We start from the raw sequence: 20,632 nt of genomic DNA on the forward strand, positions 1-20,632 counted from the left end.
ACCCAAATGTCAGGGCTTCAGCCCTGCCCTGGAGCAGTGGACGCTGGGTAAGACATGGCACCTCTAAGAGCCTTGACTTCCTCTTCCAGAAGGCCAGAGGTGGGAGGCAAGGATTGGTGGGAGTGGGAGGCAGTACACAAGCCAAGCACACAGTAGACCGTTATTGCCCAGATCCCACCTGTCACCCTCTGGCTGGTACTTGGTCTATACGGACACAACAGATTATTGCTGAGTGAATGAGTAAACAGGTCCTTCTGTTTTGGAGGACTGAAGTATCCAAAGCTCTGTGGAATCTGGTCTGGGTGCTTTGCCTCATAACAAGCCTGTTTCCTCATCTGTAAAATGGGGATAACGAGATCAGTCCTAGACTGGCCTATCATTGCCTGCTCTACCGGGAGCCCCAGTCTCCATCTCACGACCTTTGGTTGTGCTGATTTACCTGGCCAGGACCCCTCACCCATCAGAATCTCTTCAGGAGATAAACCAGAAGATTAAGGCAGCAGGCAGGCCTGGCAGTGCTCTGATGAGCCAGCACTGGGGACATGACGAATTCCCAGAGCCAGGAATGAGGGCTGAGCACTGGAAATGGGTGGGAGGGGCTTGCCAAGGCCCCCTAGCAGGAACCCAGATAAGCCTGGGCCAGTCCTAGTTCTCATGAGACCAGCTCCATATCCGGCCCTGGGGTTCTCTGAACACCCTCTGCAACCCTTCCAGGTCTTTCCTCTGAGACTGAACTTGAGACATCCTGTGTTTGATTCCCAGAACTCAGCCCTCCCTTAACCTCCCAGCTTCCCACCTCACTGCCTTTTACTCTTAGTTATCAGACTCCAATCAGTAGAAAACATTTATTGAGCGCCTGTGGTGTGCTCAGCACTGTACAAGGCACTGGGGTGGGCGTGGGCTCTGGGAGGACATACAAAGAATGAAGGGGAGACTCCCCACCAGGGAGAAGCTTGAGTGGTAGATATGGGGGAGGAAGAGCTGCTGGTGGCCTAGTGAGGAATTTGGGAGCCCTGCACCTGGGCAGTATCTGGAGTGTCTGGAACCCCAACGTCCAGGATATCCAGTTGTCATGGCTCACATGTGGCTGGTGTTCCTCTGCACACAGCCCCTGAGGGGGCACCTCAGAGGCTGGATGGGGTCCGGTCCTCCTTCCACCAGGGGATGGTTCCTTCCCAGGGAGTGGCCCCCTGAGCTGGCTTCATCCAGACCCCTGCCTCCCACAGAGCCGAAGGCCGGCAGCCTTGGCCCCCCCCCTGCACTGTCCCCAGGTGCCTGGCGGCTGCAAGAGGCCAAAGCCAGTGACCATCTAACGTCCTGGAGCTGCCTTTGCCCATCAGGTGCTTCCTGGGCCACATGCACCCCCTTGTGGTGGTTTTCAGTATTTTCTTTGCTCCTTGGCATGCGGCCTATTCTTGGCCTCCCTTTGGGGTCTGTGGGCCTTGAGGGTTAATTTATCCGTGGCTTAGAACAAAGAGTTGGAGCCTGACTCCTGGTTTGGGTGTGGGAACACCTAATGGCCTGCTGTGTGGTATCTTAGAGTCAGTTTCCCAAACCTCAGTGGGTAATAAGCCAGGCCCTGCCTCCTGTGAAGCTTTTGCGAGGTCCAAAAGATTTAAGTGCAGAGAAAATTGTTTCCAAGTCCTCACTCCATTTCAGAAGTCTGTCTCCTCTACCCAGTTACCCTGGGACACCAGAGTGCTTGGGAGGGCCTCCCATCTTGGGGAAAGACTGGAACTCAGGTGCTCTCTTGGCTGGACCCGACCTCCAGGATGTCCCCTGGGCTGCCTAGAGAACCTCTCCCTTCGGTGAGTGCAGACCCTGGTGGGGGGGGGGGGGTTGCTAACATCCAACCTCCTTCCCCCCCTTTCCCCTAGTCTGAGCTCTGCTTAGCAGCAAAATTGTCCATCTTGGACCCCTGGAAGGTTTCCTGGGCGAAGGCAGGGCAGCACAAGCACCCCACTCTACAGGGGAGGACACTGAGGTTTGGAGGTGCTCAGCCTCCAGGTGGTCTGGGGCAGTACTAGGCCCTGAGCCCATGCTGCTTCCCTGAATCCTCCTGATACCCAAGAGTGGGGGTGCCTTTTAGAGCCTGGAAGGGCTGCCTAGGCTGTGCCTCTCCCCTGCTGCCAGAGTCTGGGTCCCCGTTGGATTTGTCCCCTGTTTGGCACACTCACCACTGCAGGCTGGCTGGCCTCCAGCTTGGGGAGAAGGCCGAGAGGCAAAAGGCCTTGGGCCCTTGGTCTGGGGTCCCCTGTATCCCCTCAGCTTTATTCCAGTGCCCTAGATGTGGCCAGTCCAGTCACTTCCCAGCAGGTGGGATCACAGAGCTGGACAGTCAGAGGTGGTGGCAGACACAGGAGTGGCCTGGGTAGGGAAGGCTAAGGGGGCGGTGGCCTTGGCTGGTGGGGCTGATGGCTCTGGAAGGCCTTCCCAGCAGGCTCAGAGTTTTCTGCCCCAAATGGCCCTTCTGTTCACTCCCGGCTACTTCTCTGTTGCCCGGCTTCCCTCAGCCTCTGGCCCTCTTGGTGGAGCAGGGCCTCCCCTGGCCTGGCCCTCATGCCCCTCTGCAATTGTCTCAGACTCTCCCCTGCTGTCCCAGGGACGAGCTTTGACCTCAATGTTCCCATCTCCCTGGCCCCCTTTCTCTTCCTCCCTGCCCCCTGCCTCTGGCCCCTCACTGCCCTCCTCTGTTGCAGCCCCAGGTGAGGTGTCCTGGGTCTCAGGCCGCTCTGCCCGGCGGTAGACGAGGTAGCCGGTTGTGGGGAGCCTGTGGGCCAGGACTCCGGGGGGCAGGCGGTGGTAGTCCTGTTCCTTGTACAGGAAGAGGCCAAAAGCGTCAGGCTGGGTTACTCGGAACTTGGTGGCACAGAGCTTGTTCAGCATGGCAATCGAGGCCCCTGGGGGCACGGCCAGGGTCTTGGAGGTACAGCCACTGCTGGGGTCCTGGTAGGCTACTCGGAGGAGGTGCTGTGCAGGAGGAGAAGCAAAAACAAGAACTCAGTCCTGCCGGGTGCAAATCTGGCTGCAAAGCTTGAGGTTCTGGTGTACGCTCTGCAGGAACAAGGGTGGGATGGTACAGACCCACTGGTAGAACCAGTGGTGAAAGCTTTGTGGATAAGGTGAGCTCCAAGGGGGTGCTCTGAGGACGGGAGGGCTGTGCTTGGGCTGGAAGGATGGCCCCCGCGCACCGTTACAGCATAACAATCACACTCAGCGCTTACCCGGTGCCTTAAGCGCTTGTCCTGAATGTTACCCCCAGAAGTTGGGTACTATCACCCCATTTTATAGATGAGAAAACCGAGGCACAGAGAGGTTACATAACTTGCCCCAAGCTCCCATAGCCAGAAAAGAGCAGAGTTAGGATTTGGACCTAAGATCTGGCTACAAAATCTGGACTCTTAACCCAAAGCTAGGGAGGGTCCTTTGACTGGACGGAGGGAGGGTGAAGGGCAGAGATGCTTTCTGGCTCTGTGGACACCAGGCCTGAGCCCCGATGGGAGGGCAAGGGGGGCGTAAGCTGGAAGCCAGGATCTGGGGCCTGAGCCTGCCTATGTCCCTTTCCCTCTCTATGTTGTGTCTCAGTTTCCTCATCTGTAAAGTGGGGATAATAATGATCCTACTTCAGAGTTTCTGCGAAGATCCAGGCCTGAGCCCCTGGAGCACTGCGCCCACGCTGGCTCCTGGAATGCACCCTCTAGAAGGGCTGGCTTGGATATGTGTTCAGCACAGGGAGCTGATTCTGTTGCAGGGTGACACAGGACTAGCCCTTCCCCTGCTGGGCCTCACTGGGCAGAGGAGGGGAATACACCAGACGATGCCAGACTCTCCCCAGGCCTGGACAGTGTGGAGTGGGTTCCTGTTACCTGGCAGCTGTGGGTAGCGGGCAGGCGGCGCTGCTCCCAGAGACTGACGGAGCGCTGCAGCTCCTGGGAGGGGCTCAGAGGGAGGGTGTGAGCCTCGTTCAGGCCGCTCAGCAGGGCCAAACTGGCTGAGAGGCTGGTCAGGTAGTAGCCGCCTGGGACACAAGGGGATGAATGCAGCTCTGGGTGTGAGTGGCCTGCTCTTCCCTCTCCCCTGCTTAGTCAGGGCCACGCAGCCACTAAAGCACCCCAGCCTCACCCAGACAGGAGGGAAGTGTGGGGTCCCTCACCCTCTCCAGTGAGCAGGGCAGGCTCCAGCAGCTCTGACATATACTCGGCCTCCAGCAGCAGCTCAGGAAGGTCACACTGGGCCAGGACGAGGCTCAGCAGTGGGAGGAACTCATCAGCCCCCGCACCCTCCCCTGTGGGGCAGTGGAGGAGGGAGCTTCAGGCTCCTCCGGGGGCCCCAAGCTCAGAATCCACTATGTGTCTTAGAAATTGACCCTCCCCTCTGCCCGCCAGGACTTGGGCAATGTGGTCTCTATGGCAACTAGGGGCAGGGCCTAGGCAGTAGACGCTCTACTTTCTGGGCCACAGTTTTACCATCTGTGAAACGGGAGGATTGGACCCTTTGTTTTTTTTCTCCTCCCTGTTGTGCTGTTCCTGGAGCTTCTGCTTGGTAGTCAGCCTCTGACCTGGCAGGGGGCCAGCGGGAGGTGGAGGGAGGGGCATACCCGCCTGGGTCCTCAGGGCTGTGTAGAGCAGCTTGCAGGCCTGCAGGAGCCGCTTGACCTGGGCGCTGGGTGAGTAGGCGCGAAGCAGCTGTAGCAGCTTCTGGCGCACCTGTTCCATCTCTACTGGGGAGGGCAGGCTTAAGTGGGACCCGAAGACTCCAGGACCTTGGGCTCGGGCCAGGCGGAGGCCCTCAGCCAGGCGGCCCAGGGAGCCATTGGCGGAAAGCCGGCGCCGTAGGCGGGCCACCAGGATGGGCCGGAGAGGCTTGAGCACAGAGCGATGCAGGGACTTCTCCAGGATGCGTTCTGTGGGGGAGAGGCAGGCAGGGGTCAGGGAACCAGGGCGGGGGTGGGGGGCTAGTTCTTGGGAAGGAGCGGCATGACCAGGGAGGGAGAAGGATGGAAAAGAGGAAGAATCTTGGTGACATGGGAGAGTTGGGGGAGACGGGCAGTGGATGGAATTGATGTGAATGGTGGTGAGACAAGGTGGGTTTGTAAAGCGGTGAAACAGACTCAGAGAGACAGGCTGGCACTGTGGAGAGGTGGAGAGTGGAATGCGGAAGAGCTGGAATTATGGAGACAGGCTGCACCAGCGGAGCTCTGAGCTAGAGCCTTACCCAGCCGTTCATGGGGCAGCAGCTTCTCAGGGCTCAGCTCCGCACTCAGCATGGCCCGGGCCCGGCTCAGTGCCTCACGGACACCCTGCAGCTCCCGGGGCTCTGGGCTGGCCCGCACCTGGGTCAGTAGGTCCTGCACCAGCTGGCCCACGGCCGTGTGCCGGTCCTGCATCAGCGCTGAGGCCACACGGCCCACCTGCCGTTCAGGTGCCAGCAGGGAGCAGAAGGCAGCGCTCATGGACCGAAGTAGGGGCCGCCGGCGGCCCAGGCAGGGTGAGGTTTCTGGGCTCCCCTGGGACCCTGGTACCCCCTCCTCCTCTGAGCTGCTGGGGGAGCCGCAATCCACCTCCTGGAGGGAAGGCAGTGGCGGGAGGCTGGGGCCGGTGCCCCCAGGCACACGGTACCCCACTGAGCTCTCCCTCCTCAACAGCTGGCGAGGGGGCAAACTTTCTGTCTGGTTGGGGGCTGTCCCTGGCAGCACTGGGACTGGGGGAGGTGGCACAGCTGGGGGGGACAGGGGACTGGAGGACTCTGTGGACACGCGCACTTTGAAGCTCCTCTTGAACTTCTCCCGCTTGGTGGGACCCAGGTCCCCTGGGAACAGGGGGTTGAAGAAGCACAAGGCAGCTCCGGTGCCCTGGTCCAGCTCTTGCGGGGACCGGGGCTTCAGTCGGGGCAGCAGTGGACCTTCAGATGGGCCTAGCTGAGCCTTAGTGTTGAGGGAAGAGCTCCAGAACTCTAGGGAAGAGAAGCCGTTTGGGGCCTCGGGGTTCAGGAAGGGTGCCCGATGGAGGGAAAGGTACAGGCTTCAGGCTGTGCGCTTACATGCCTCCCCCTTCCCTCTTGGCCTCAGCTTGTCTATCTGTGCAATGGGTAGCAGGGGCATGCTTACCAACGCCCAAATGGGAGATGGCTTCCAACTCCTTGTGGGTGGCTGCCTGACGGATGGCTCTGGGGAGCTGAAGCGGGAGGAGAAGGATGTCCCTGAGGCCAGAGAGGGAAGCAGTAAGTCAGGGGTGAAGAATGCTTCAGGCTGCGGGCACTGAGAGGGACTGTCAGGTGGGGAGGACAGGGTGTCCCAGGGAGCAAGGCTCTATGAACAGCAGGTGCCCTGTGGGCAGGCTCACCGGGTGTGGCAGTAGGCACAGATGAGCTGGATGAGGTCCAGGAACACGAGTTCTGAGCCCTCCAAGGAGACGCCTGAGAGACGGATGGGCAGTGAAGTCGTTCTCTGGGGAACCCACTCTGCGCCCTGCCCGGATGGCTTCCAGCCCCTTCCCGCCAGGCCAGTCCCTCTCACCCCCAGGGTTCTCCTGGATGCAGTGGCTGGAGACGAAGGAGGGGCCACTGGCCTCTGGCAGCCGCACGCACAGGGCTTGGCACTGGCGAGTGTTAGATTTCCGCACCAGGAATGTCTGCGAGTGGACAGGGATCAGAGGATCAGGACCTCCGTGTCCAGCCCCTCTCCCTCCCACCCTTAGCCGCCAGGACCCAGGGGTGGGGAAAGACTCACCCCCGGGGGCTCAGTCCTCAGCACGTGCAGTGCAGCCGCGGCGTTGGCCCTCAGCTGCAGCCAAACGGGCCGGGTGAGCAGCAGGCGCTCCCGCAGGCTCACGGTGCGCCCGGGCCGCTGGGGCCTAACTGCCAGCCTACCACTGGCATCAGGCACATCATACAGAGGGTCCTGGGCTGGCCTAGGGGCGGGCACAAGACCTAAGCAGGGGCCCAGAGGCTGGGACCCTGACCTAACCCTCTCCCCCTCCTTTGCCCCAGGAGAGACCCTGCTCTGCCGTCCCTCCCTGCCCCATCGGGCTACCCTTCCAACTTCACTAACTTTTCTCTCTCTGGGTGTTCAGGCAAGAAGCTGGTTCGGGTGGGGGCTCCGAGAGGGTCTGCTCCTGGCTCCCCAGGGGTTTCCATGGCTGGGAGCTCCTTCGGTTTCTCCTGGAACTCAGGAGGATAAGCCAGCCCCCAAGGCAAGAGCACTCACATTCCCAGTGGTGAGTAACACTTCCTGAGGGCGGTTCGCCCTGTCACACCCGACAGTTAACTCTTGTGTGCCCACTCAGCCCGGGCAGCGCCTGCTTCCTCTGTTCTGCGCCCAGCCTCCAGGGGCAGGGATCCTCTCCCTGCAAGTATCACTCAGCACTCCGAGGGCCCAGCTGTGGGGCTACCACCTTCATGCTGTATGTCCTGCAGCCTTGCCAGCCCCCTTGAACCATACAGGTGGGCAGGAAGGGGTTAAGCAAGGCCCATCAATGTCCCTACAGGCCCAGACCTTGCCCTTGGGGCACCTTTAAGTCTGTGGTCAATTGCTCATCGGGTCAAGGCCCTGTGGTCAGCCTATGGGAGAGCGCCCCCTACTGTTTAAAAGTGACTCATTCCTGAGCCTAACTTGGGTTTTGGGATTTTAGGTTGCCATGGAGAAAGGATGCTGTGTCTCCATGGAAACTAACCCCTCTGCTTAACTGAGGTTCTGGGGGTGGTTCCAACACTCAGTGCTAAACAGGGGGGAGTCTGGCTGTGAGGTCGTCAGCACACGGTGCTGCTGATGGCTGCCTCCCACGCGCACCGGCCGTGCCAGCCTGCCTCACCAATCTGCCAAGCTACTGGGGCAGGTGCAGACATGACCCAGTCTCCAAGCACCAGGCACCCAGCCCCCTTCCCTGCCCAAGGCCACGTGTTCAGCCTGTGCCACATGTTGCTTCAGACTCTGCTCAGCAGCACCAGGCAGTCCAGGGCCCAGCACCCAACCTCTGTGGGGGTGGGGGGTGGGAGAACACCCCTTCCCCAGCCTATACCCCAAGTCAGAGAGGGTAAGCTCCTGCTAGGTAGTGAGAGGAGGTACCAGGGACCCCAGAGGAGACGGCCTATCTCAGGCACTCCCCATGAGAGCCCAATTCCCTTGCAAGGTAAATCAGACACAAGCAGGTCATGCCCTAGGAAAAGCTTTAATTCCATTCTCTGAAACCTGGGAGGCAGGCACCAAGGCCTCTTGAGAAGACCTGGGGAGCCTGCCTTCTCACCTCCAGCAACAGGCAGGACACACAGGCCCCCCCAAATATAATTTCTGGCTCAGAGTTCCTGCAAAGCGGAGCCCAGCTCACTGGCTCAGTGACTAGGGAGCCAGGTCCAAGGTCAGCAGAAAGGATGTTGCTTTGGCTTCAGACCAGGCAGGTCTCTGTCAGGGAAGGCTCCGAGGAGGCTGATGTTTGGGAAGTGGCGGGGAGAGCTGGTTGGGGATAGGGGAGACAGTCTTGCCTGGCTAGGGCAGCTTCAGGCTGAAGCTGTACAGGCCCCTGAGGAGGGTCAGAGGAAGAGTCCAGACCGGTGATGGCTGGAGAGGAGGGCCCAGCAGCAGCACCAGAGCTAGCTTGGCAGACCTGAAGGGCCTGGCAGTCTGCTTTTCTGCAGCGGGAAAATTCGTATCCTGGGTTTGATGCCGGCTGCTCCAAGGGGCCCCCTGGCTGTGAACAGCAGAGTCAAGGTCCTAGGGGTACACGGGAAGGGAAGAAAAAATCACTGCAGGTGAGAGGAAGCTGAACCAAGAGGGTGACAGGCACTTCAACTAGGGGGACGAGAAGGGTGGCCTCAGTCCAGCCTAGAGCAGGCGAGGCCAGAAGAGCACAGGTTAGCCCTTCAGCCCTCATCCACAGGCCTCCCTGGTACTCCAGGCCCACCAGGGCCACCCAGCTGCTGAGGTTCAGCATTCCAGCCCTCCCTAGGCACTCCTGGTGGTGGTGGTGGTGGCAGTGGGGAGGGGGCCATCTCCCAGTCCCGTTAACCTACAGCTTCTCCACCCCCACCCTAACTCCCACAACGTCCTCAAACCCAGACCATCCTCACTCTCAGGTCACTGATCTGATGTAGCCCCTGCCTCCCCTTGGGCTCTCTTCCTGGAGGCTGGGCCGGGGATGGGGCAATGGGAGGCAGAACACACCAGGGGTTCTTACCATCTGATTTTCTCTTCTGAGGGGACACAGCTGCCCTTGCCTGGGTGGGTAGAAGGAAACCCCCCTGAGAGCCTGCCTCCAGCTAGGCAAGTCCCCCCTCCACATCTGCCTCTCTGGGGTTGGGGGCACAAGACCTCGTCTAGGCAAAGGTCTGCTGTGCTCTCCTGTAGAGGCCCAAGCAGCCAGGCTGCTGTCCTGCCTTCCCTCCCTCCCTCCTCCTGCCCCGTCCCAACCTGCCCTGAACAAGGAAGGGGCTGATGCAGACCAGTTCTGTCTTCCAGGGCGGTCCCAGGCAAACAGTGGCTTGTGAGCTCACAGCAATGCCAGGGAACCTCGGCACCCTCTGAGCAGAGAGCCCTCAGGCCCTCAAGAGAGTCCACATGTGGAGAGCCTGCAGAGGCCAAAGCTGGTGTCTGGCTAGGGGTGGGGGGTGCACTGCCAAGCCCCAACCTGAGAGAAGCAGCACTGGACCCACCTTTTTGATAGCCGTCCAGTCCTCCAGGATGTCGATCTCCTGCAGCATGTACACGATGTAAGGGCCTGCAGCAGGGGTCAAGGAAGCAGGAGGCCTGGCCAATGGGGCAGGTGATGGGCCTCGGCCTCGGAGCTCCAACACTCAGGAGAGGGGTGCCACGGACAGCAGGGCAGGGAGCTGAGGAACCCGGTTACAGCTTGGGCTCCACCTACCTCTTGGCCCTCAGATTCTTGGTGGGGTGGGGGTAGCATTGCTATGGCCTATTCTACCCCTCCAATCCACGGGGGAGTTCCAAGCCCCAACCCTACCACCCTTTGGCTCCCCTCACCTCCTCTCTCTGGTCTCAAGGCCAGAAGGCCCAGGCCCATCCCACTCACTCAGAGATCTTGTTCATTTCTCATCAGGCCCCTTTCCCCATCTGCAAAGGGACCCTACTCTCTTCTATCCTGAAAACAATCCTCCTTCGGTCTCGCACTCCCCTCTGGGGACCAGCCACTCTATCCCTGAAATCTCCACACCCTCACCTCCCATTCGCCCCTCAAGTCCATACAGTCCAGACTCTTCCCTCCCTGCTTGAACCAAGTTCCCATCACCAGGAGACGGTGATGCCCTAAGAATCTGGTTGCTGCAGGAATACAGGCAGGGGTGGGTGGGGTGCACGTGAGAATTCAATTCAACTCAACTCTGTGCTGGGAGTGAAGGCACCTCAGGCCCCAGACTGAAGAGGCTCGCACCTGCGGTGGGACAGAGGTAACTACTCCCAGGTGGGATGCAGGTGCCACAGTGTAGTTTAGGTACTAAACAGGGGTGCAGAGGAGAGAGAAGCCTTAGCCATCCGGGGGAGACCAGGAGAGGCTTCATGGAGGAAGTAGCAACTGAGATGACTGAACAGGTAGAAAGACGTCCGAGAGGAAGGTGGAATGTCAGCAAAGGAATAGGGGTGGGAAAGCCTGGGACATGCCCAGGATGTCATGGGAAAGCCAGAAGGGCCTCAGAAGAGACCTCACTCAGGAAGTTATGGGGGAATCTCTGGACAGATGTTTCTACTTTTCTACAGTCCACGGAGCCCAGGAAAGGTCCAGGGCCCCATAAAGTATCCCTGATAGCTAGACTTGCCTGGACAAAGGCACAGGATGCCAAGTGACCATAAATAAGTCTGGTCTGCCTCTGCCTTCCATGTCCCTCCACCCGCCTCCACCTTGACGTCCTGCCAAGCTCGGGCCACTGTGGGTAGAAGGATACCAGAAACCAGAGGCGCCTTCTTCCTCTTGCTGGGTGGCAGGGAGTCCCAGGTCTTCGAGCTGCCTCTGGCGTGCAGTTTGTCATCCCACCACTCTGTGTCCCAAGACCAGAGTCAGGATCAGGTGCTGGCCCTTCCAGGACACCCCCACCTTGTAGTCTGTGTTCCTCACATGGGCCAGGCCTGCTCTTCCCCATCACCCACCCCCAGGGTGGCAGAGAGAACCCTGGCCTTGGGGTTGGAAGCTGAAGTCAGCCCTGGGGAAGAGGTCACTGTGCTTTTGTGAGCCTCAGTTTCTTCATTTGTTTCATGGATGGTGGCGTGATGACAATTTCTCCCTCCCCAGTGCCCTGCGTGAATGTAGGCACTGTGGCCATGGCATGTGTGGGTGTGTCACAATGACACCTCCTGTTCTAGAAAGAGAGCAGGGAGTGGGGGACCTGCTCTTCCTGAGCCCCATGGTGTGCCAGGCTCTGGGCTGGGCCCTTCTCCGCTTGCTTTCATTCAGTCCCTACAGCGACCCCTCAAAACAGGTCCTCTTATAATCCCCTGTGCAGGCAGGGAAGCTGAGGTCCAGACCGGGGGATGGGCACTGACAGGGCAGGGCCCGGGGCAGGGGCGGGCCGGCCCTTTGCCTCACCGGAGCTGATGTCCAGGCTCTGGCGGTCCTCCTCCAGCCTCTGGATGCGCTCCTGCAGCTCTCCCTGCAGGGTGTCGTAGAGCAGCAGCTTCTCGCTCTGGAAGAGGGGAGCAGCTCAGCCAGGTGGGACGGCGCCCATTTCAGCCCTCCCCCACCAGCACCCTGGCACATTCACCTCCAGGTGCTGCTTGGCTCCCTGCAGCTCACACTCATACTTGTTCCTGATCACATCCAGACAGAAGCCCTTGTAGATCCCTGTGGAGGGAGAGGGGTGGGAGGCCCTGCTTGGCCAGGGACCCAAGAGCCCAAAAAGGGGGGCCGGGAGCACAGGTGAGGCAGGGCAGGGGTGAGGGAGGAAGGGGACAGAGCGCCACAGGTTCTGGAGGGGGGACAGGGCACAGGACAGCCCACAGACCTGCCACCTGAATGCGGATCTTGAGGCTCCGCTGCAGCCCCCCGAGCGGCTCCGTGTACTCGGGTGCTCTCTCTGCTCCCACCTCCTCCAGCCGCACCCGCAGTTGACTCAGCCGTTCCCTGAACAACCTGGGAGGTAAAAGGCAGTCACGCACCCCTGTGCTCATCTGTCAAACATGGGCCGAGTGCCTGCTCCACTGTGGGACGGGTGTTAGGCCCTCACTGGCTCTGGGCCCCTGCCAGCCCTGTCCAGCACCAGGCCTGCTGCTGCCTGGAAGCCCAGCCCCAGGGTCCCTAACTCACTTCTCCTTCAGCTCGGAAAATTGCTTCTCCAGGTCCAGCATTTCACTGACACACTCGCTGCGGCGCCGCTCGTAGTCCTCATCGTCCATCTCTGCGACAAGAGGCCGGTCAGGGCCGGCTGGAGGGGAGCGGGCGGGGAGCACAGGCGTGTCAGGGCTCACCTGAGCTCTCCTCCTCGGATTCGGTCTGGCTGCCGCTCTGTTCCTCCTCGCTCTCCTCCTCCTCCCCATTCATCTCAGCAGCTGAGTCGCCCTCGGCTTCCATCTCCTCTGTGTCTTTGCTTGGAGGCTGGATGGGCATCTGGGCTGTGGGAGAAGGAGTGGAGACATCACTTGCCACTGCCCACAGCTCCGTGCGGGAAAGTGGCCACTCAGGGAGTCAGACCACACCTAAATGCAGACGGGGACAACTGGGGAAGTGACTGGACTCGCCACACCCTGAGCACACGCACAGGCTGGGTGGGGTGGGTGCAAGTGACCCTGTCTGCACATCTCCCAGAAGCCTGGGAGCCAGGGAAAGGCCCATGCCTTTGGACGTGGGTGGTGAGCCCATTCTGGGATACTGGCCAAGGTGATGACTCATAAGATGGGAAAGGCCAAGGGCGGGCTCCTCACTGCCTAATGGGACTGGCCCAAATTCTGACCAGGGCTTTCAAGGCCCTGCAGAGACCAGACTTGAACTCCAGCTCCTCCACCCCACCATCTAATGGTCAGTTCTCAAATACACCACGTACTTCCTCCCCAGCCCCCGCCACTCACTGTGCTGTTCCTTCTGCCTATAATCCCCTCCACTTCTCTTCCTGAGAACACTCTACAATGCTCTTGTCTTCTCATTCTGCTCAGACCCTATCTCTTCCTGCTTCTTCTAAGATGTCATCAGTGCTCCCCTCTCTCCTGCATCTTCAACTCTCCCTCTTGACAGCTCCTTCCCGTGAAACCGTAGACATACTCAGCTATTTCCCACTGTACAGAAAAAGCAGAAACACAAAACCTCACCCTATTCCACTTACCTGCCCCCTGTTTTCCACCTCACAGCTACTTTTCAAGGCCTTGTGGACACTTGCTATTCCTACCCTTTCACCTCCCACTTGTTCTGATCTGTTTCTGTATCATCACTCTTGGCTGAAACTGATCCTGTACAGTTAACCAACGACCTCCCTGTACCTAATGCCGATATTTTTGAGTGCTTATCTTAGATTGACTTATCAGCAACACTGAACACTGTTAAGCATTCCTTCTTTTATTCACTCATTTAATATTTCCTGAAAATCTAATATACACTGGGTAACATCAGATACTATGGTAGGTACTGTGCACAAGTGTGACAGACAGACATAGTCTCTGATCTCAAGGAGCTTACAAGTTTCTGGGAGATTGAGGCCAAGAAGCAGATCATTACTGTGTGGTGAGAAGAGTTAGGACCAGGGGCATATGGGATAGGCATCTAACTGGAACCTGGAGCTTGTTGCAGCAGCAAGGGCTTGCAGAAGATGGGCCAGGCAAATGAGCTGAGGTGGTTGAGGGAAGGAGCATTCCAAGTCGAGTGAGTAGCATGTGTAAAGACCTTGAAACGAGAGAAGGGGCAGGTTGGGGGCACATGGGTCTAAGCCTCAGAGAGAAATCTGGGCTGTAGAGATCAGGTCATCACATACAGTGAGTTATGCAGGTCTTGGGAGAGGGTACAGCAAGGCAGAATGCGTGGAGTGAGAAGAGGTTCATGACGAACTCCCAGGGTCACCAAAGTGGCAGATGATGAGACCCCAGAAAAGGAAAAGGAGATTAACAAGAGATGGAGGAGGAAAAACTCAAAGCAGGGGGAGAGAGAATTTCAAAATGAAAGAGAGGTGACAGTGCCAAATGCTGCCAAAAGATTACCCAAGAGGAAGACTAAATAGCCTTCTCAACAGATCATCTCTTTGCCTACTAGGGTCTTCTGTTTCACTGTGATGTTCTTCTCTGGGCACTTCTGTGTTGTCCTTTAGATCCATGTAGACATCCTTCCTTATTTCTCATGTCTGTCTCCCCAGTCAGTCTGTAAGCCTCATCAGGGCAGGGCTACACATGTGCTTTATGCACCTAGCACAGTACTGACTCACTTGATGACTGGAGGATTTGCAAATACAAATTAAACAAAATAAACTTTTGCAGGGCAGGGATTAGGCTTCAACTTCTAGGTAGCTTCTGGCCTCTGTGATGGTAGAAAACACCAACTCGAGTAAATTAACTGGTCTAGAAGACAGTTTGGAAACATTCCTCAGTGATTTCATGAGTTATCTGAATCTAACCTCGGTTCGCCAAACTAGCCTCATCCTCCCCATTCTCAAGCCTCAGTTCCTGCAGTTTAGAAACTGCAATTCCTCTTCACTGTTATATATATTTACTTTGTAAGACGCAACAGTAGGTAAGTCCTACCTTTCAGGACCAGAAAGGGCGGTCTCTCCAGCTGTCTCTGAGTTTACTGAGTGACCTAAATTAAACCACAACCTCCCCTCTTTATCCTGGGTACAAAAAGAGGATAATCATTGTTACTCTGACTGTTGTAAAGACTGCATGCAGTAAGGGATGGAAAAGCAAATCATAAGGCGCTATATATATGCAATTTATCTTCTCAGAAAGTAAGCATGTCGAAAGCAGTCCTCTTTGGAAAGAAGATTCTTCCCTACCCTCGAAGAAGCCAACCCAGCCCCTCCGCGGCGTGCCGAGAGCCTCCCGCCTGGCTCCATCTCCGTAGGTGCCGGCGCGGGCAGGAGAATCACTGGCTCTTCCGCGGCCAGCTTCGGTCCCGCGGCCTTCGCACGCGTCGGCCGGTTTAGTCGCCGCTTCGGCCTTGGAGATTGGGCCGGCTCCGACCGACTGGCCGGAGAGAGTGAACCAGGCATCAGAGTTGGCGTTACGCACCAGAAGGGAGTGAGGCCTCCGGCTTCACTTCCAAGACTCCCTGAGAGGTGCCGGAGGCTGCCGGTATTGGCCGCTGCCGCGGGGCTCCCGGAAGAGCTGCGCCGGTCCCACTTCTCCTGGGGCGGGGCCTGCCCACGTTTCCGCATGCGTCATCAGGAGGCGCCCGTAGCAGTGCTCGCAATTAGACAGCTGGGGCCGAGGCTTGCTGGGATACCGCGGGCCGGTTTCCATAGCAACCGACCGAGATTCACACAGGCTTTCAGCTCGCAGTAAAGGCCCTTGTGTTTTCCTTGTTTTGCAGCCCGCGCGCCTGTTTGCAGCCGCCTCCCCGCAGCGTGAAAGGGGCGAACCCGCAACCCGTCCCCCTCCCTGCCTGCTTCAGGAGAGTAATGGAGCCAGCTATAGGTGTGAAAACTCATTTATTACACATTGTAATCGGTAGGCAAATTACCCAGCCCAGCCTATTCAAGGGTACACATCTCAGACTATCACGCACAGAAACTGCAGACCCTTCCTTTCTCCCCGAGGAGGCCTAAGACAACCAGGAAGTTTAGGTTCCCGTCCCAAAACTAAGAACTAAATTCAACGTCCTCATCTGATATCTTTACAAAAAGTCCATTTTGTTAAGTACTCAGAATTCTCAGCTGTGCCCCATTCATACTTTGTGCTCTCCTGTAGCCCACCCAAAATTGTTAATAATAATAACAATAATAACAACAATAATACTGTAATAATATTAATAATACTTCACATTTGTACGAAGCTTACAGAATGTTTTCACATATAGCATCTCATCTGAGCCTCCCAACAGTTCTGTGAGGTAGGTATTCTCACCTCCCTTTTACAGACGGGGTAACTGAGGCTCAGAGAGAGAACAGGATTTGCTCAAGGCCACACAGCTAGTTAGTGGTTAAGCTAGTGGTTAAGCTTGATCCCAGCACCCCATATTCAAGTCCAGTGTTCAAACACCACAGCTACCACTGTAAAGTGGAGTGACATTTCTTACCCAAGTCAGGCCTGAGGGGAGGCCTAAGGAGGGAGGAGGCTGAGACTTCTCAGACTAGGGGAGGGAAAGGCTCAGCAGTGACGTGGGGAGTCAGGGTACTTGGCCTTCAACTCCTGTTTGAACTGACGGTAAAGGATCTTATTGTGCTGATTTTCAGCCTCCTTTTGGGGATGGAATTTCAAAGCTTCTTTGAAGCCCTTATGAACCAGGAAACCTTCGTTCAGCACCTCAAAATCGAATCCGGCCACGTGCAGCTCACAGGCCTGTAGAGGGAGAGACAGATCAGCAAAGTTTGAAGACATTCCCAGGGCAGAGACTGACATCACTGCTCACTCCAGCATCCCCATTCCTCTGGAGGCATCCTGGATCTTCCAACCATCCAACCACCTCCTGAACTATGATCCCTCCTGCCTTATTGCCTCCTTTCCATCCAGGGCCACTCATAGCTCCCTGACTCCACTATCTTTCTTGTCCCATTTCTCCTGCCCTCTCCCTTATGAGCACCTGGCTGATGCGATTGAAGCCATACTGCCGAAAGCGCTCGTCGAAGGTGGGCACCTTGCCTCCTGCCACGTAGAATGGCTCCCAGGGGTCTTGCCAGGGGACTACGTAGGACGGCCTCAGCAAGGTCTCTTCAGGCAGGTTGACCCAGCGGGAGTAGTTGGTGGGCGCCTGGCAAGGTGTACACAGCCCATAATAGAAGGGCCGCACCTCGCCCACCTGGTAGAGCTGCAGCAGCTCGTTTTTGTTGGTGGGCATGCGACGGGCTCGACGGATCTCGAAGGCAGGCACCACCAGGGCTGTGCCCGCCCACTGCTTGCTCTGATCCAGCATTTCCCGCAGGCTTCTCCACAGCCCCTCGCTAGGCACCATGTCCACGTCGATCACCAGGGCATAGTTGGCTCCCTCACGAGCCAGATTCCTCAGCAGGTTATTGGGGTAGGAGACATTGGTACCCAGCGCGTAATTGACCCCGGGCTGGGCTACCCTGGCTAGCTTGTCAAAGACCTCCTGGCAGGACCGCAACAGGGCAAACTCCCCTGGCTCCCGGGGGTCAGGCACGGCGGCCTCATAGCGCGAGGGGCACACAAGGTGCATGGCGACCCTGGCGCGCATATCGGGGCAGTGGCTGCTCAGTGCATAGGTCAGCACCGTGGCCAGCTGCGCCTCCTCTTTGGTGGCCGCAAACACCGACACAGATAGGGGGCCCTCCCAGCGCTCCAACAGGCCTGACAGGTGCAGCAGGTTGTCCACACTGGCGTGAGTGGCCAGGATCACATCGTTGGGGTCCATGGTGGTCTTCAGTAGGCCCCTGTAGACGCGGTAGTCGCCGCTAGCGTCCAGGACGCCGCCGGAGGCCAGCGCGGTGCGGAGCTGCGCCTTGACTTGATCCACCGACCGCGGAGACGGGGGGAAGAACTCGAAATATTGGTCTTGCTCGTCCTGTCCGTGCATTCCGGAGAGCAGCGACAGGTAGAGCAGCTGTAGCATCGCCACCAGCATTAGTGCGGCCAGCAGCAGCTGGTAGAAGGCGCATCGGATGGCGTAGGACATCTGCATGGCTCTCGGGGCTCAGGATGCGCAGCAGGGACCACCCGGCCGCAGACTATCAGCAGCCGCAAGCCCGGATTTACCGCAGCCAGCCGAGCGCGGCCGAAGCGAGCCGAGGCGAGCCGAGTCCAGCACGCAGCCCCGCCCACCCGCCAGCTCGCGCGGGCCTAGGGAGTGCCAGCTCGCCCCCTGCTCCCGAGGAGGAGCTACTACACTCTCCGACTGCACCGCGCGCTTTGCAAACGCTGAAAACTGCCCGCTGCCGCGCCGCCGGCCAGCCTGGTTCCCAGGGACATGCACCCCCTCCCTCCATGTCAGCGCGCGACTTCCTGGACCAAGCGTGTCCTGAAAGCCCAGCGCTCTCGCCCCCAACTTAGAGAGGGGAAACTGTGGCAGAGCTCGGCTGCAGTGTGGTGAAGGATCGCTCGGGTTCTCGGCAGTGACAGGCAGGAAAGGAACACGAAAAGCCTCTTTCTTTCCGCGGTCTCTTCCTTCTCTAGGTCTTACCTGGTCTGTACCGAGGAGTGGGCATAAAGTGTCCCGGAAGGTGGGGAAATAAGAGATAGGGGAGTATGGAAGGTGCAGGTTCTACGTGGGACGAGGTGGCCGAGTGGTTAAGGCGATGGACTGCTAATCCATTGTGCTTTGCACGCGTGGGTTCGAATCCCATCCTCGTCGGTCGTGTTTTACACTGGGCGTGATTCTTCATTTTCCGCGTCCCTCTTGTCTGAAGCGACGGGTTGAAGAGAACTGAACAGCCTGCGTGACACAATTCGGCCCAGACTGGGCTTCTCTTCCGTCTTTGTTCAACGCGCATCTCTGACCATTTCATACCACAGGTATCTGAACCGAACCTTCTGGACAAAGTTCGGAGTGTGTTTTTCCTTCTCCCTAGAACGAGGATCCAGGGTTCGGGGCAACCTAAAGACCAGAACCGAAATTCTGGCCAAAGCCAAATTGGGAGCTGATTGTCTGCAGGAATTAGACAAGACCCCCTGGGGGAGCCGCCCTCCCTGCCTAAAGTAGGGGAACTTGGTGGTGGTGGTGATAGTGATGTCTGATTATTTAAATATTACATCTGTTTTATTTTATCTATTAAACTCACTGATTCCCCTCCCTCCAGCACTTCTCCCTGGGCAGAGACCTTGTATGTATCCAATCCTCTGCCTCCCTAACACACACACACAGACACACAGAAGCAGAAGGCCCCGAATATCTTAACACCAGCCAACGTACACAGAACGTGCTTAATGTGTTTGTGGAATGACTGATTCATGGACTCTAAAAGAGGAGTGGCTGCCGGGAAGAGCAGGTACTTCCATCTGTAATAACTGTTCGAATGCTGTGAATCTCGGGAAGGTGCTTTGGAGAGGACTTCGGATGTCAGGATAAGGTGTTTGTTGGGTACCCCTACAGGCAACAGCGTACTGAGGTGGTTGAGTTGAAGAGTGACCAGGAGACCTGTATTTTGCTTCCCCAGCTGTGGAATCTGATGCTGTCTCCAGGTAGTGTCAGAATTGAGCTGTATTGTAGACTTACTGGTGTGGGGAAAAAACACACACACTTCAGAATTGGTGTGAAATCTGTATGTACAAAAATAAAACTGAATTTTATGTGTTATTCTTGAATCCTGCAACTTTGCTGAATTCATTTATTAGCTCTGTGTGTGTGTGTGTCTATTCTTCAGGATTTTCTGCATATGTGTATATCATTTGTGATTCTGAATAGTTTTACTTCTTCCTTTTCAATTTGAATGCCTTTTATTTCTCTTTCTTGCCAAGTTGCTCTGGCTAGGACTTCAAGTACAAAGTTGAATAGATGAAATGGTGAAAGCAGGCATCCTTGTCCTTTTCTTGCTCTTAGGAGGAAGGCTTTTAGTCTTTTACCACTAAGCGTAATGTTAGTTGTGGATTTTTCATAAATACACTTTATCAGGTTGAGGAAATTCCCATTTATTCCTTGTTTGTTGAGGGTTTTCTATCTTAAAAGGGTGTTGGATTTTGTCAGATGCTTTTTTCTGCATCAGTTGAGATCATCATGTGGTTTTCCCTCTTCTTTTCATTAATGTGGCATGTTACAGTGGTTGGTTTTTGTATGTTGAACCGCCTTGCATTCTAGAGTAAATCCCGCTTAGTCATGATGTAAAATTCTCTTAATATATTGCTGGGTTCAGTCTGCTAGTATTTTGTTGAGGAATTTTGCATCTATACTCATAAGGGATATTGTAGTTTTCTTGTGATGTCTTTTTCTGGCTTTGGCATCCCCATAACGCTGGTCACATAGAATGAGTTAGAAAAGTGTTCTCGCCTCCTGTATTTTTTGAAACGTTTGAGGATTGGTGTTAGTTCTTTAAATGATTGGTAGAATTCGCCTGTGAGGTCATCTGGTCCTGGAATTTCCTTTTTGGGGAGGTTTTTGATTACTGTTTCAATCTCATTCCTTGTTATAGATGTATTTAGAGTTCCTGTTTCTTTTTCAGTCACTATTGGTAGTTTGCGTGTTTCTAGGAATTTGTCCATTTTATCTAGGTTTCTCATTTGTTGGTGTAGAGTTGTTCATAGTATTCTCTTATAATCCTTTTTATTTTTGTATAGTCAATGGTAATGGCCCCCTTTCATTTCTGACTTTGGTAGTTTTAAAGTCTTCTCTCTTTTTTTCTTCATCTAGTTAAAGGTATGTCAATTTTATTGATTGTTTTAAAGGACCAGCATTTTTTTTTTCCTAAGTTGTATAGATCTTCTGGGACCAAAGTTAAACAAAATGAAAATGCTTCTCTTGGCTCCTCGTCAGGAGGAGAGTTTTGCCCTCAGGAGCTTGGAGGGTGTGCTGTTGTTTTTTTAAATTGAAGCGTAGTTGATTTACAATGTTGTGTTAGTTTCTGGGGTACAGCATAGTGATTCAATTATACATATATGTATTCGTCTTCATATTCTTTTTCA

At 56.3% G+C, this 20,632-nt stretch overlaps 3 protein-coding genes and 1 non-coding gene across 7 annotated transcripts; 1 reads left to right on the forward strand and 3 right to left on the reverse strand.

Moving 5' to 3' along the window:
• Positions 1 to 831: 831 nt before the first annotated feature.
• RIN1 (Ras and Rab interactor 1) lies at positions 832 to 7,494 on the reverse strand. Its single transcript, XM_006179507.3, has 10 exons — positions 7,049 to 7,494; positions 6,728 to 6,908; positions 6,515 to 6,629; positions 6,342 to 6,414; positions 6,107 to 6,198; positions 5,215 to 5,952; positions 4,598 to 4,903; positions 4,154 to 4,285; positions 3,867 to 4,018; positions 832 to 2,970 (listed from the first exon to the last, which is right to left on the reverse strand). Exons 1-10 carry the CDS (start codon positions 7,132 to 7,134, stop codon positions 2,485 to 2,487), a joined length of 2,361 nt encoding a protein of 786 aa, XP_006179569.2. The 5' UTR covers positions 7,135 to 7,494; the 3' UTR covers positions 832 to 2,484.
• A 652-nt stretch (positions 7,495 to 8,146) lies between these two features.
• BRMS1 (BRMS1 transcriptional repressor and anoikis regulator) lies at positions 8,147 to 15,292 on the reverse strand. 4 transcript variants are annotated; one of them, XM_032489898.1, is made up of 11 exons: positions 15,137 to 15,269; positions 14,651 to 14,736; positions 12,401 to 12,544; positions 12,240 to 12,330; positions 11,938 to 12,065; positions 11,698 to 11,777; positions 11,523 to 11,619; positions 10,885 to 10,977; positions 9,643 to 9,819; positions 9,168 to 9,207; positions 8,147 to 8,704 (listed from the first exon to the last, which is right to left on the reverse strand). In XM_032489898.1, the coding sequence occupies exons 3-11, from the start codon at positions 12,537 to 12,539 to the stop codon at positions 8,584 to 8,586; spliced, it is 966 nt and encodes a 321-aa protein (XP_032345789.1). In that variant the 5' UTR covers positions 12,540 to 12,544; positions 14,651 to 14,736; positions 15,137 to 15,269; the 3' UTR covers positions 8,147 to 8,583. The 4 variants fall into 4 exon arrangements, with proteins under 4 accessions (XP_032345789.1, XP_014410402.1, XP_032345788.1 ...); XM_014554916.2 differs by lacking the exon at positions 14,651 to 14,736 and having other exon boundaries at positions 9,643 to 9,707; positions 15,137 to 15,292; XM_032489897.1 differs by lacking the exon at positions 14,651 to 14,736 and having other exon boundaries at positions 15,137 to 15,292.
• Positions 15,293 to 15,538: 246 nt separating this feature from the next.
• B4GAT1 (beta-1,4-glucuronyltransferase 1) lies at positions 15,539 to 17,825 on the reverse strand. Its single transcript, XM_006179506.2, has 2 exons — positions 16,647 to 17,825; positions 15,539 to 16,405 (listed from the first exon to the last, which is right to left on the reverse strand). Exons 1-2 carry the CDS (start codon positions 17,700 to 17,702, stop codon positions 16,214 to 16,216), a joined length of 1,248 nt encoding a protein of 415 aa, XP_006179568.1. The 5' UTR covers positions 17,703 to 17,825; the 3' UTR covers positions 15,539 to 16,213.
• Positions 17,826 to 18,289: 464 nt separating this feature from the next.
• On the forward strand, positions 18,290 to 18,371 carry TRNAS-GCU. The gene has a single exon. It is a non-coding gene; the product is annotated as a tRNA-Ser (tRNA).
• The last annotated feature ends 2,261 nt before the right edge of the window (positions 18,372 to 20,632 follow it).

The sequence above is a fragment of the Camelus ferus genome, chromosome 10 (assembly GCF_009834535.1).
Source record: "Camelus ferus isolate YT-003-E chromosome 10, BCGSAC_Cfer_1.0, whole genome shotgun sequence".
NCBI classification, from domain to species: domain Eukaryota; kingdom Metazoa; phylum Chordata; class Mammalia; order Artiodactyla; family Camelidae; genus Camelus; species Camelus ferus.